We start from the raw sequence: 13,854 nt of genomic DNA, 5'->3' as shown, positions 1-13,854 counted from the left end.
TCAAATCTCATAGATATTATACATGGGGCTAAGACTAGTTACCCATGTAGACAAAATGAACAGACTTTTACAGGACTGTGCTTTTCTTTTCTGCCACACTAAAAGATAAATACATTTGCATATTATATTCTTATATAGAAGGACAGTGATATACAAAGGATTTTAAAGTACTCCTGACTTACTTTGTTCTTCTCCCTGTTGGCCAAAATGACAAAATCTTCAGAGATCTGATGCTGGGCACTATTATTTTCTACTTCACTTAGCTTTAAAACTCTGAAAAGGTAAAAAGGATTCTAAGAACCTAAGACCTCAACACACCATCAAAGTGTCAAAGTTGAACTACTGAAAAGAAACTTAACAAATGAAAATTATAGTAACAACACCGAGTTAGTTCTCTTCTCCTCCTGATTAGACCAAAATATTAATGTCTGACAACTTAAGTGTCCATAAATTTCTTCAAATTTAGAGATTATGTTAAACAGAAAAATAGGATATGTGACAACCGGTGCTATTGAAGTAGGTAATGCAGCAGCTTGCTGATAGTCCTTACACTATCTTCCAAACTGGCTTAATAAAAGTTACTCTAAAGAACCTCCTCTCTACCAGCCTGCAGCAGGTCTTCAACATTTCAGCTTTAACAATGGCATTATAGTAGACATTTACATTTTTATTTCTGAAGATAGAATGAGGTATCAATGAACAACACTCAGAGTTAAATATAATATAGACTGGATTAGCAACTAAGTTCTAAACCGAGAGTTTTCATGGTAGAGTAATATTTTAAAACTGCAAATGACTTAATACTTTTCTTTTTAAAGAATTTACATTTTAGGGTTTCCCTGGTGGCGCAGTGGTTGAGAATCTGCCTGCCAATGCAGGGGACACGGGTTCGAGCCCTGGTCTGGGAAGATCCCACATGCCGCGGAGCAACTAAGCCCGTGAGCCACAACTACTGAGCCTGCGTGTCTGGAGCCTGTGCTCTGCAACAAGAGAGGCCGCGACAGTGAGAGGCCAGTGCACCGCGATGAAGAGTGGCCCCCGCTCGTCGCAACTAGAGAAAGCCCTCGCACAGAAACGAAGACCCAACACAGACAAAAATAAATAAATAAATAGATAATTAAAAAAAAAAAAAAGAATTTACCTTTTTAATTCCTTAATTAGTTATCTTAATTAGTGCCAATATTTAAGAGTGCCTATCTTTTAAAACCTAGCAAAAGGGCACACACTCTTTGTGGACCTTATTTTCTTAAACTCAAACTAATATAAAAGATGTGTGGTAACAAACATTAAGAGTAAGGTTTATTAAAGCTGACCATAGGGGCTTCCCTGGTGGCGCAGGGGTTGAGAATCTGCCTGCCAGTGCAGGGGACACGGGTTTGAGCCCTGGTCCGGGAAGATCCCACATGCCGCGGAGCGACTAGGCCCGTGAGCCACAATTACTGAGCCTGCGCGTCTGGAGCCTGTGCTCCCCAACAAGAGAGGCCGCGATAGTGAGAGGCCCGTGCACCGCGATGAAGAGTGGCCCCCACTTGCCGCAACTAGAGAAAGCCCTGGCACAGAAACGAAGACCCAACACAGCCATAAATAAATAAATTAATTAATTAATTAAAAAAAAAAAAAAAAGCTGACCATACTTTTTATGACTTTTTATAAAAGTTCATAATCTTTTTTCATTAAGTCCCTTCATCCTCCTTATAACTGATCCAGAGTAGACTAATTATCATGAAGCATACGAAATAAAGAATGCAGACACTACTCTTATTCAACAAATACTTACTGAGCACCTACTCTGTACTAAGACCTGTGCTCAGTGCCAGGGTTACAGGTGTCAACAAGACAGACTCTTTCCCTGTCATGGAGCTCATGATTCCCATCCTAGATATTTAAACAGGTAATCACACAAATAATTTAAATTGCTGTAAGTGCTACAGAAGATTACATAGTGGGTACAGTGAAAATATGATGGGGCAGCTAATCTAATGAAGGGTGCCAGGGAAGCACTCTTTGAAAAAGGGACATTTAAGGGGGCATAAAATATGAATAGAAATTAGGCAAAACAGGTAGGGGAAACAGACTTCAAATAGAGGGAACAGGTCCTCAGCTTTGCAAAAAGACAGCATGCCTAAAGTAAACTGAGTGGGAGGAATCTTTTAGACCAGCTAAGTATGTTGGTCTTTATCTTAAGTGCAATAGGAGGTCATAAAAAGGTTAAAGCAGAATTCACTTGGTTAGGTTTTTGTGTTTGTTAATGTTTCTAAAAATCACTCTAGCTGCTGGGAAGAAAACAGACTTAAAGAGTAAAAAGTAGATTCTTGGAGTCCTGTAAGAAGGCAACTATTATAGTCTAGGCTAGTGATGACAATGGTCTGACCAAGGTGGTGACAGTGGCCAAGGGCAGAAAGAGGCAGATTTAAGAAATGTTTAGTAGCAAAATAAACTGGATTGATGGGATATATGGTGCGTGTGAGTGTGTGTGTGTGTGTGTGTGTGTGTGTGTGTGAGAGAGAGAGAGAGAAAATGCAAGTGAGTGTTTAAGTACACATATACTGATGAAAGACAAGAAGGTAAGAAAGTGTCAAGAATGATTCCAGATTTATGACATAAGCTTAGATGAGAGGTTTGTGCTAAGAAAAATTTTGGAGTTTTGGTGTATACATGATCTTTAAAGCCAAGGGAATAAACAGGAGAATCAAGCAGACAGGGAATGAAGGGTGAGAAAAGAGTGTCTAAGTCCTGAGGACTTAAAGTCTGAGTAGAAGAGGAAGAACGTGAATGGATACTAAGAAAGACAGATCAGAGAGGGAAGAAAATATTCAGGAGCACTGTGGTGTCAGGGAAGCCAAATGAAGAGTGTTTCAAGGAAGGAGAGGTCAACTATGTGGAAGATGTGGGTAAACCAAATACAACAAGATTTACTTCAAACAACCTGCTGCTTCTCCAGCAGTAAGGCTGTCTTTTAGAACAAAGATAAATCATCTCTCTCATTAATCTTGGAGAATGAATTAAGACCTGATGAGAATGAACCAATATGTAATCTCCTTTTCCTCACACGTCATCAATCATCCAACAAAGAACTTACTCAAATGTAATATTTACAAACAGTAATGATGAGGTTGAAAGAATAAAGTCAGGTTTTCTAGATGCCATTCTCTGAGGAAGCACACTACAACAAGCTAATTATTTCCACAATTTGCTCAGTAGTTAGCTGGCAAAAATAAAGATGCCAATAAATACTACCAAAGGCTACTTTTATCTTTAAAGTAACTAAGGAAAATACTCACTTGACCTGATTTGGGCCAACATGTATTATTCTACCAGAAGTATCAGGATGGAAATAGATCCAGTCAGATTCTAGAGAACAACACTCCATTTCTTGGACCCCGTTTTTTGCCTGAAGTTGGAACAAAATATTGAAAATAAAAATTAAGGAAAAATAAAATAATTTTTCAAATCCAGCATCAGTGATAGATCAGTAAGTCAAAAGTAAAGGAAGAGAAAACATTAACCAGCTGAACTGGGATGTGTATTAGGGCTGAATTAGGACACTCAAACTTGAGAAATCCAGAACATTTAAATTCAGAAATTTCATAGATGCACCATGCACTATATATTATAGCTCACAAATAAGAAGTTACCATAACTCAAGCACCTAATGTATGTCTGGCACTGCATTAGATGTTTTATACTCAATATTTCTTTTGATCTCAGCAATACTTGAAGCATATATTGCTATCCCCATCTTATGGATGAGGAAACTGATGCACAAAGAGGATGAATCATTTGCTTAGTATTCTGCACCTACTAAACAGCAGATGAGACTCCAAAGTCCATGGATTTTCCATTACTTAACTCTGCCGTCATTATGTACATGCAGTCCCCCACAACATCCTTCTCCCTTCCCTATCCTCAACAAACTGTCAATCAGAAGAGTAGATAGCACAAAAATAAACATGCAACCAAACAGGTCATATAATCTCCTTGCAAAAGTCAGATTTTAAACTCTAATGCTGAGGAAACGGTCTAATACTGCTTAGCACTTAAGGTAAGTAGAGAGATTGATTTCATAGTAGTATATTTAGACATTAAAATAAAGAAAAGATACCTCCATATGTGATCACATACGTAATAAATGTTTTACCTTACACACAGGAGCACTGGGGACTAATACCAGCATGGATACATTAACTTCACTGGCTTTATCCAAGTCATTTAAATTAATTTTTCCAATGTAAAATGAAATGATGTCATCTTTCCTATTAGATACTCATAAAAGTTTCTGACATATAAAATTATTAATTCCATTAGCATATACTGACAGGACACTATGTTTAAGGTATCACACTAGGCACTAAACATAATCCTTGTCATCAAGAAGCTCATATTCAAGAAGGGAGATATTGAAACAGAAATAGAATAAGGCAGTGTAGAAAACAAAGTGGTCAAGCTATGCACAGGATATTATCAAGCATCCAACCCAGGTAAGCAGAATTTCAGGAGCCTGAACTCTGCCTTGAAATGAGAATAAAGTGGCTAGAAAGAAGAGACAGCAAAATCAAAAGCACAGAAGTGTTGATCCATTTAGCATGTATATGCACAAACACGAGTAGCAGATAAAATTAAATTGAGAAGTAGAGTGTCCAGCCATGAGACTGAAGAGGTAGGCTGGGGTTACATCACAAGTGCTTTGTATGCCATGCTTTTTTAAAAATTGGAATTTAACACATTTTAGGTATCAAATTAGCACATGCATTTTAATTTTTCAAGAATTTTTATAAGTATCCTAACGATTTCTAATAGAAATGGTGGTATTACTGCGTTTTACATATAAGAAAATCAATACAATTAAACATCTTGGTTGCAACCACTAAAACTAATGTGTACATTTTGGCATTAGCTCCAAAGGCTCCTTTGTTTAATATAAAACTTTTTTATGCTGTGTGTGTATGTATGTATGTGTGTGTGTATATATATATATATATATATATATATATACACACACACACACACACACAAAAAAAAACCCCATAGCTTTCTTTCTTTAGGAGACTATTCTCGTCATTATAATATCTAAATACAACATGCAAAAGAAACATTATCTCTCTTTGTGTTAAATACTAGGCAGCATTATTATCAGCTTCTGTAGTTTTTATTATTTGCTCAAATGCTAGTTTAAAGCTCAGTTTAATAGAAAGCTATGAATCATTTTCTGAATTCTTCAGTTTGCCTACATATATGTTTTTGGGTTATCTATTTTTCTGACAGGTGGGGAGGTAATGCACATATGCATCATTAAGGTAATATCACTTCAACAAAGTTGTCCAGCAAAAGGACTGAAAACTCCCCTGGATTTAGCAATTATTTATAAATATGTTGAAATAAGATCTGACTAAATGTTATAATCAGTAATCATACAAGGAGAATACCTGACAGGCATGCTTGATGTAGATGTTGAAGGCCATTTTGTACACACACATAAAGAATATGTATTATCAGTTCTTATATAAGAAGAGTATCTACTAAATGTCTAGAATGTGAACTGTGCAGGGTTTGACTAGATAGAAAAGTTCAGCAAAAAAGAGATGTGACAGGTCCTGGTGGCTGAAGGATGTCCACTGCTGGGAGGTGAATAATCAAACCACAGACTTGCGGGAAACAGTCCCCATTTGTAAAAGAGGATGTCACTGGGCTGGGCCAAACAGGAGCTCCCACATGTGATAGGTTAATGAGAAAATGGAAGGGAAGAATGCTCCTGCAAAAAGACAAAAAAAAAAAAAAAAAACTAGAACACACTATACACCATGTTCCCTGGTGGCCATGACATCAAAGGAAATAGATAAATGGACCCAAGACTGTGTACGTCTTCAGTGTGGTGAAAGGTGACCTGTGACTCTCAAAGCCACTGGGTCCAACAGTGACTGATGGAGAAAGATTCTGGAAGAGAAGGGTGTGGAATAAGCTGAGTCTGCCTCATAAAAAGTTCATTTGATGTATCAAGAGGCTCCAGAAATAAACTAAACTAAATCAGCAATATAAAACAAAGATAGAACCCCCCTCCTCTGTGCACTCACTCTTGCACTCATCTCAATCACTGTACTTAACGGACTGCATCTTATTTCCCTACACATTTGCTTTCTTTTGAGAGTGTAAGCAACTTGTGGGAAGGGAATGTGTCCCCAGCCAAGTCTGGCACACAGTAGGCCCTCAATAATGTTTATTAAATGATAAATCAATGCCTAAGTCATTTTAAAAAAGAAAAAAAAGAAAAATTAACTCAAGGGGTAATTTTTTGTCTATTGTCTTGCCATATACCCTTTCTTTCTATTCTGCCATATATAACTTTAAAATATCCTTGAAAACTCAAAGTGTTTCAGTGTTTATACTGTGACCAACAGAGTTCTATCTGGTTCTGCTCTGGAAAGCCAAGAGCAACAAACCATGAAGAAGCAGAACCAACTACACATTCCACCAGTAATTTCAGAGGCAGCCTGAATACATTCCATCAACGATTCCCACTATGCAGCTTCAGAGATGTTTAAATGGGATCAAGGAGATGGTAAGGAAAAAAAACCTAATAAATCTTTGGTGCCCTGAGAATTTTCAAATGTTAATGTTTCAAATTCTGGGTAGCACATACAAGTGTTTGCTATATTCTTTGTACTCTCCTGTACTTTACGTTGTTTACAAATTATTAATACAAACAAATAAAAAAGTAATTCTTAGGAATGTGGACCCATTAGAGAAGTAGAGAATAAAGAATTTCTGATATAAATTTACTACTGAAGTCTGACCACCTTGATTTACCAAGGAATTGTCCTTTAGGGCACAAATATGGAAAACTCCTTTTTGTTTCTTCTTATTAGGTGTGATGATGTAGTGCCAAGGATGGCCTCCAATCTGAAAAGCATTCTCCAGGGAGGACACCTCAAAGAGCAGTGGTGGTGTATCTGCAGAGATGGGCAAAAGGAATGTATTAGCTTCTTTACTCTGGTAGCCTTGGAACATTCATTAACCAAACTCAACCTTTCTTTGCACGCATCATCTATGAACTTCCACTAATGAAAAATTACTATGTTCAAGGCAAGAAAATACAATCAGGAAAGAGGCTTATTGCTTATTTCTATAGCCTTAAGAAAAGAAAAAGCTGGTAGGAAACAACTGTTACGTTATGAGTCAACTTTCTAGACATCTGTTTTCAGGATATGTGTGACATGCAGCTGAACGGAGATAAAAAATGGGCTGAAGGTGCTTATGATGGCAGAAATGACAAAGTGTATCTAACAAAAGCAGCTGCCATTTAATAAGCACCTGCTATCTACAAGGCTTGGTTAGATACTATTTCCAACTCTCCTAACAATCCAACAAGGTATTAGGTCTAATACGTCCTTCAAATGTGAGGAAGAGAACCTTCATATTCTAGACTAACAGGTTATACTTAGCAAACTTTACAAAAGAAGTGTTGTTTAAGATTTCCACTTCAGAAATAATGAAAAGTAACCACTTAGGATGGGTCCTGTTACAGTGGAAGCTTTATCAAAGGATAGCCACTACTACTAGTATAATCACTAGACAAGTTAATTTTAAGGTAGTTTAGATACATCCAGTCAGTCACTGTCTGTTGGAGACTGACAACACAAAAGAACTATCTGTTAGTGCTTCCAAGTCTTCTTCTTTGATGACAATTAATTTTATATAGAGCATAACAGACTTACTTTTGGAGATATGTATAAACGGAAGGTAGTGCTGCTTATCAAGTCCAGAATTCCTTTGGGGCAGCCCTTCTGAAATACCACATGGTCTGTTTGTGAAGGTGACTAATCAGAGTCCTTTGTTTATGCCTCTAACTTGAGAGTTTAATCTTTGGCTTATGAGGCCACCACTGTCAGTAAAGGGACTTGTCTTAGGGAGACCATTCACTCAAAAAATCACATGTTACATATAGAAGTGTGTGCCTTATTAGGTTTCTTCATAAGGGCAATTTACTACTTAAAGCTATACAAAGGAGAACAACAAATAATGAAAAGTGAGTTCACAAACTGACAATCTTGAGGAGAAAGAAGAGATAGGTATAAACATATCAAGTATATTTAAAGTACCTTTTTTGTAAAACCTTTTAAGAGAAGGGTAATATTCTTAATATATAAAGAAATCTTTTTTAAGTAATAAGAAAATTATGGACACCCCAATAGAAAAATGGGCAAAGGACATCAGTCGGTAAATTGTGAAAGATACATAAACATCATGTGATACTATGGTGGCTACCAAATGATGGTGGATGAGGAAAAGAAGAATTATAAAGAGAAAAAAATACAATTAGAGTTTGAATTTGGGGTTAAAAATTTAAGTAGGTATGTTGTAGAGAATATAAAATAGGAATTCAAAATAGAAAAAAAAAATCAATGCAAAAAGATGTATTTAAAAAAAAATACTTTTCCCAGCAGTTGCTAAAAATCGCCCAAAAGCAGCAGCAGGACTCTGCTCACCACAACCCTGGTGGGTCCCCATTAGCCCCAAGAGCCCAAATTTTGATCTCTAATACTATTCTCAATTGAAAGGGCCTAGGAGTTCTCAGAGAATGGCTGATTCCATGTCTTGTGATGAGGAAATTTTAGGATCATTAATAATTACAGGAGCATTCTTATACTATTTATAATCACAGAAAATTAAAAACAACCTAAATGTCCATTGTAAACTAGTTAAATAAATTTACAGTTCATGCATATAATGGTACATAAGTCCAGATCTTAAAACCTTGAGGAGCTTAGCGTGTGCACACATATACACAGGACCACTCTTTGGCAAAGGTAATATAAGTACTGCATTCAAAAAGCATCAGAAGAAATATAATGAAAACTAAGTTTTCCTTCCATCTGTATCCCTCAAAGATAACTACGATTTATCAGTTTTCTGTGTGCCCTTCCAGATATTTCAAGCAATCCTAAAGGCATATACTCATATATCTATACTTTTAATATATGCATATGAATACTTAACACAAATGAGGTTTTTTATATACATGGTTTTGCACTCCTTTTTTTACTTACTAATATATATTGGAAACTTCTCTATACCAGTGCAAAAAGAATTCCTGTTTCTTTTTAACAATTAAGTTTATGACATAGGCAAACAATGAAAGAATACTAATGTCACCTATCAATGTATCAATATACATTGTTTCCAATCTTTTGTTGTTAGAAACAATGTTGTAACTGTACATTTGTCATTTTGTACACATGTGAATGTATCTGGGATAAATTCCTAAAAATGGAATTGCTCAAGGAATATATGCATTTAAAATTTTGAAACATACTGACAAATTGTCCTCCGCAAGGGACTCCAATAATAAATGTAAGTGCCTCTTCTATACTTTCACCAACCCTGTTACCTAACTTTTTGATATTTGAGAATCTGAAAAGAAGTATCTTATGATAGTGTCAACTTGCGCTTCTCTTATCAGTGATGTTGGTCTTTGTCCTCCCCAAATTAAAAGTCATTTATATTTCCTCTTCTTCTGAACAATGTCCTTTGCTCATTTTGTTGTTGTTGTTGTTGTAGTCACTTCTTCTTACTGGTCCATAGAACTCATATATAAGGAGGAAATTACCCCTTTACAGTGTATGTTGCAAATATTTCCCCTGTTTGTTGTTTGATTTTTGAGTTGGTATATGAGTGTGCTTTTGTTTTTTTTTACCTTGCAGCACTTTATTTTTATGTAGCCAAATTTATCAATCCCTTCTTTAATGGCTCTGTGTTTGTGTCAGAAAGCTCTTCTCAACTCTGAGATAAAAAGATTCTCTAAGTTTTCTTACAGAACTTTAAATCTTTGATCCATCTATTATTTCTTTTGATGTAAAGAGTAAGATAGAACTCCAACTTTGTTTTCATAAGATCATCTATTAAATAATCTAGATGGAAATTAATATTTGTAATACATTAACATTTAAAAGTGGGTTAGGCTACAGATATATGCAATAATATGCAATGAATCTCAAAAATAATATGGTGAGTGAAAGAAGCCAGACAAAAATGTACATATCATATGCTTCCATTTACAAGAAACTCTAGAAAACTAGAGTGAAAGAAAGCAGGTTCATTGGTTGCCTAAGGCTGGGGATGGGGAGGGAATTGACTGGAAAGGGCACAGGGGAACATTTTGGAGTGATGAAAAGATTTTAAATCTTGATTGTAGTAGTGGTTTCATGGATATAAACATTTGGCAAAACTCAAATTGTACAGTTAAAATGAGGGCATTTAAGTGCATGTAAATTATACTTCGAGTTGTTTTTTTTAATTATTTTATTTATTTTTAAATTATTTTATTATTTCTTTTCTTTTTTCTGTTTTTGGCTGCACCGTGTGGCTTGCGGGATTTTAGTTCCTTGACCAGGGATCAAACATGGGCCCCCAGCAGTGGAAGCACGGAGGCCTAACCACTGGACCACAAGGGAACTGCCATTATTTTATTTTATTTATTTATTTATTTATTTTTGATTTTTTTAAAAAAGCAAGTTATGAAGGAGTATTCACAGTATGATTCTTTTTTGGTTTCAGACATATATACAAGATTACCAAAAAAACACACTGAGGTGATAACAGTTAATTCCATGCAGGAGGACTATGAGTATTTTAAACTTTCGCTATTTTGTTTATCATTATTTCCTAATTCTTCTGTAATGAAAATGAACTGCTGCTGCATTTAAAGTTAAAAGGAATATTATTTTGTACAGACCTTAATGATCCTGAAAAACAAATCTGGAGAAATGAATAGGATTTCAGTCAATACAGTCTGAAAAAATACTCAAAGTTTCCAACGTAGTATGCTACTTTTCTAAGCTAAATGTCCAACAATCGCTGTACTGTTTTACAATGGCATGTGATTTCACAGATATTTTCAAATGTTATTATTTTAAAGTTGATAAAAGTGAGGTCCAGAGAGGTTAAGTAATTTGCTCACTATCATAACCACCAGTTAGTAGTGGAATTTCACTCTTACTAGTAGCAGACCAACATTGTGATCTCAAATCTAGTCTTCTCTCTACAAACAGGGACCAAAATCACAGCACAATCAAAGGCTCTATGAGCTTTCTTTATCACCCTGTTCTTTGTTTTACTTGCTTATTATCTGCATTTCAATGAGAACGATGTACCATTTGGGGAAACTCTCTTCAAAATAATACATTGTAGTTACCACTGGAGCCTGTAGTTTTAAAATTCTTAATAGATTTCCTGCTAGCGTATTTGTATCAAATATAGGAGGTATTGCTGAGGCTGAGTTATCACAGAACTGCCTAATTCAGCTTGTCCAAGATATCTAAAACCCCGAGTAATTTTTAGAATATTTATTTTGAGTTTCTTGGATAATGGCTATACTGGACTCTGTTTTTATAGTCTGTCATTTACTAATAAAAAGAACATCTCCTTTCTCACAATTAAATCTTTCATTTGTTTTTTGATTTGTTGATGATGTAATGTTAAATAGTAATAATAGAAAAAAATTACTGTCTTATTTTGACCCATGTTAGAAAAACCTTTGGAGTTTCACCTAAATACGTGATGTTTATTGGTTAGAAGTAAAAGGAAATGTCCTCAATATGATAAAGAATGATTCTTTTTTTAAAAAATATTTATTTATTTACATTTATTTGGCTGCCCCAGGTCTTAATTGTGGCAGGCGGGCTCCTTAGTTGTGGCATGCAAACTCTTAGTTACAGCACGCATGTGGGATCTAGTTCCCTGACCAGGGATTGAACCTGGGCCCCCTGCATTGGGAGCTTGGAGTCTTAACCACTGTGCCACCAGGGAAGTCCCAAGAATGATTCTTAATGAACCAAGACTAAAGATAAACAAATATTAGGATAACAAAATATATTATCTTTTTAAATTTATTCATATGAGTTTTACATCTGTCTGCATTAAATAATTCTTGTATTGCTGAGATGAACTCTGGTCAGTCATGGTTTATCTAACACAGATTGCTCAATTTGAGTAGCAGTTCATTTCCTTTTAATAAACTGCTGAATTTGATAAGCTAATTACATATAGAACATTTTTATTATATTTATAAAATTATATATAATTTTTTTTGTGCTTTGTTGATCTTTAAGTTGGGTAAATTTCACAGAATTGTAAATTTTTAAGCTATAAAGGAACTAAGATGGTATCATTTGCTGCAACTTATTATTCTGCAGATAAGGAAATCAAGACCAGAAAGGTAAAGTAACTTGCCAAAGGTAACAGATCTCTGGCTGAGCAAGGTCCAGCATCCCCAGGCCTTTATCTAACTGAATAACAGATTTTTGTGAACGCCTATTCAAAAGCAAAGAATACTCTGCATAGGAATAAAATGAATTAATTTATAATTAAATTATGCAAAAAACATTTGGATGATTACAATTAATAACTATTAATATGACCACTTAATTTTTAAGGTGAAGAAAGTACTATATAGTAGCCATACCTGTGATTTTAATATTACAAGGAATGCCAAAAGGAGCCTCTCCTACAGTTCCAGTAGTCCCACCCCATCTGCATGCACACCCTAAGTCAAGTTTCTGTTGCATGAACTAAAAATAAAACAAAACAAAACAAAAATGGTGGCTTTAGCACCTACTTATTTGCTGTCTGGAGAGAGAAAAAAATCAAATTCACATGTATATGACAGAGGAAATGTCTTTATTTATTCAAGGGCCTTTCTATTTACCTTCCCACCCCTCTTTTAAAGGTTACTTTGTCTTTCTCCATTTGTACAGTTTTGTAGAGTTGAAATCTACACAGTGCCTTACTTTAAAAACATCACATTAAAAAATTCATACCTAGTCCTACCAAGGGGGGGAAAGTGGCGGGGGGGTGGTGGTGTGATGAATTGGGAGATTGGGATTGACATGTATACACTAATATGTATTAAGTGGATAACTAATAAGAACCTGCTGTATAAAAAAATAAATAAAATTCAAAAAAAAAATTCACACCTCAGTCCAAATCTCAAGTTAATTTCAATATGGCAAATTTCAGTTTTCTCTACCTGTTCAGTGATGGCTTGGAAGCTATAAAGTCTGACCAGTCCCGAGCTGTACATCACAATCAGTATTCCATGAGACAAGGTGGCATCTGTTACGCTCCCGAAAATCTGAGGGGAAAGGTAGATATCACCTGAGAAAAGACCAGAAGGCCAATCATCTGAGTTTCACAGTGGTTTGTGCATCTGTTTAATATTCAGGCCACCACTACAACACTGCTGCCTAACATTATAACTTAATTATAATTCAGAAACTGGAAGCTAAGGTGTTATTAGGGGAGAGTGGTAAGCCACTGGGGTCTCAAACTGAAGCACTAATGGGAGTGTAACACATACCCCTCAAAATGATGCAGCAGCATACATTTGCTTCACAGTTTTGTCAATATCTTTTAATAACAAATCCTTTTCCTCATGGACATAGGTGTAAACTGAGTCCATTTAATTCTACCATGCAGGATATATATGGCAGAATAAATACAGGGACCTATTCTTCATAAAATGTTATTTATGAAGGGACATTTTTTAGCTGGAGGTGAAAAGATTGGGTCTAAGAAAGTAATTCTAATAAAAAATAGCCAACTCGAGAATTTTATCATTACCTTTTTCTTTAAATATCTAATACTGTTAAAACCGAACATGTTAAAAACCAAATACATACAGAAACATTTAGCCTAGCTAACCCTGAGAAGCTTTGGCTCATTGTTCCCTTTCTGTCTCTGTCTCTGTTCTATGCACTGGATCCTGTCATGATGCTCCACAGAGCTCTAAAAAGAACTTGACTCTGTGCCTATTTTAATATTTAACAAAAGCCAACTAACATAAACAAATATTCATAGCAATGA

The 13,854-nt window shown here is 35.4% G+C and overlaps 1 protein-coding gene across 2 annotated transcripts in view; it reads right to left on the bottom strand.

The window, feature by feature from the left end:
- Positions 1 to 13,854, bottom strand: part of DCAF17 (DDB1 and CUL4 associated factor 17) — a 36,608-nt gene that overhangs the window by 8,421 nt on the left and 14,333 nt on the right. For both annotated transcript variants that reach the window (XM_028166771.2, XM_057551804.1), the window contains 5 exons: positions 13,019 to 13,123; positions 12,455 to 12,560; positions 6,802 to 6,944; positions 3,282 to 3,391; positions 183 to 273 (listed from right to left, as the gene is read on the bottom strand). In XM_028166771.2, coding sequence (XP_028022572.2) covers positions 183 to 273; positions 3,282 to 3,391; positions 6,802 to 6,944; positions 12,455 to 12,560; positions 13,019 to 13,123 — 555 coding nt within the window. The remainder of the gene's footprint in view (positions 1 to 182; positions 274 to 3,281; positions 3,392 to 6,801; positions 6,945 to 12,454; positions 12,561 to 13,018; positions 13,124 to 13,854) is intronic.

The sequence above is a fragment of the Balaenoptera acutorostrata genome, chromosome 8 (assembly GCF_949987535.1).
Source record: "Balaenoptera acutorostrata chromosome 8, mBalAcu1.1, whole genome shotgun sequence".
NCBI classification, from domain to species: Eukaryota; Metazoa; Chordata; class Mammalia; order Artiodactyla; family Balaenopteridae; genus Balaenoptera; species Balaenoptera acutorostrata.
The sequence above is the reverse complement of the archived record's forward strand: the minus strand, read 5'-3'. Positions and strand labels throughout refer to the sequence as shown.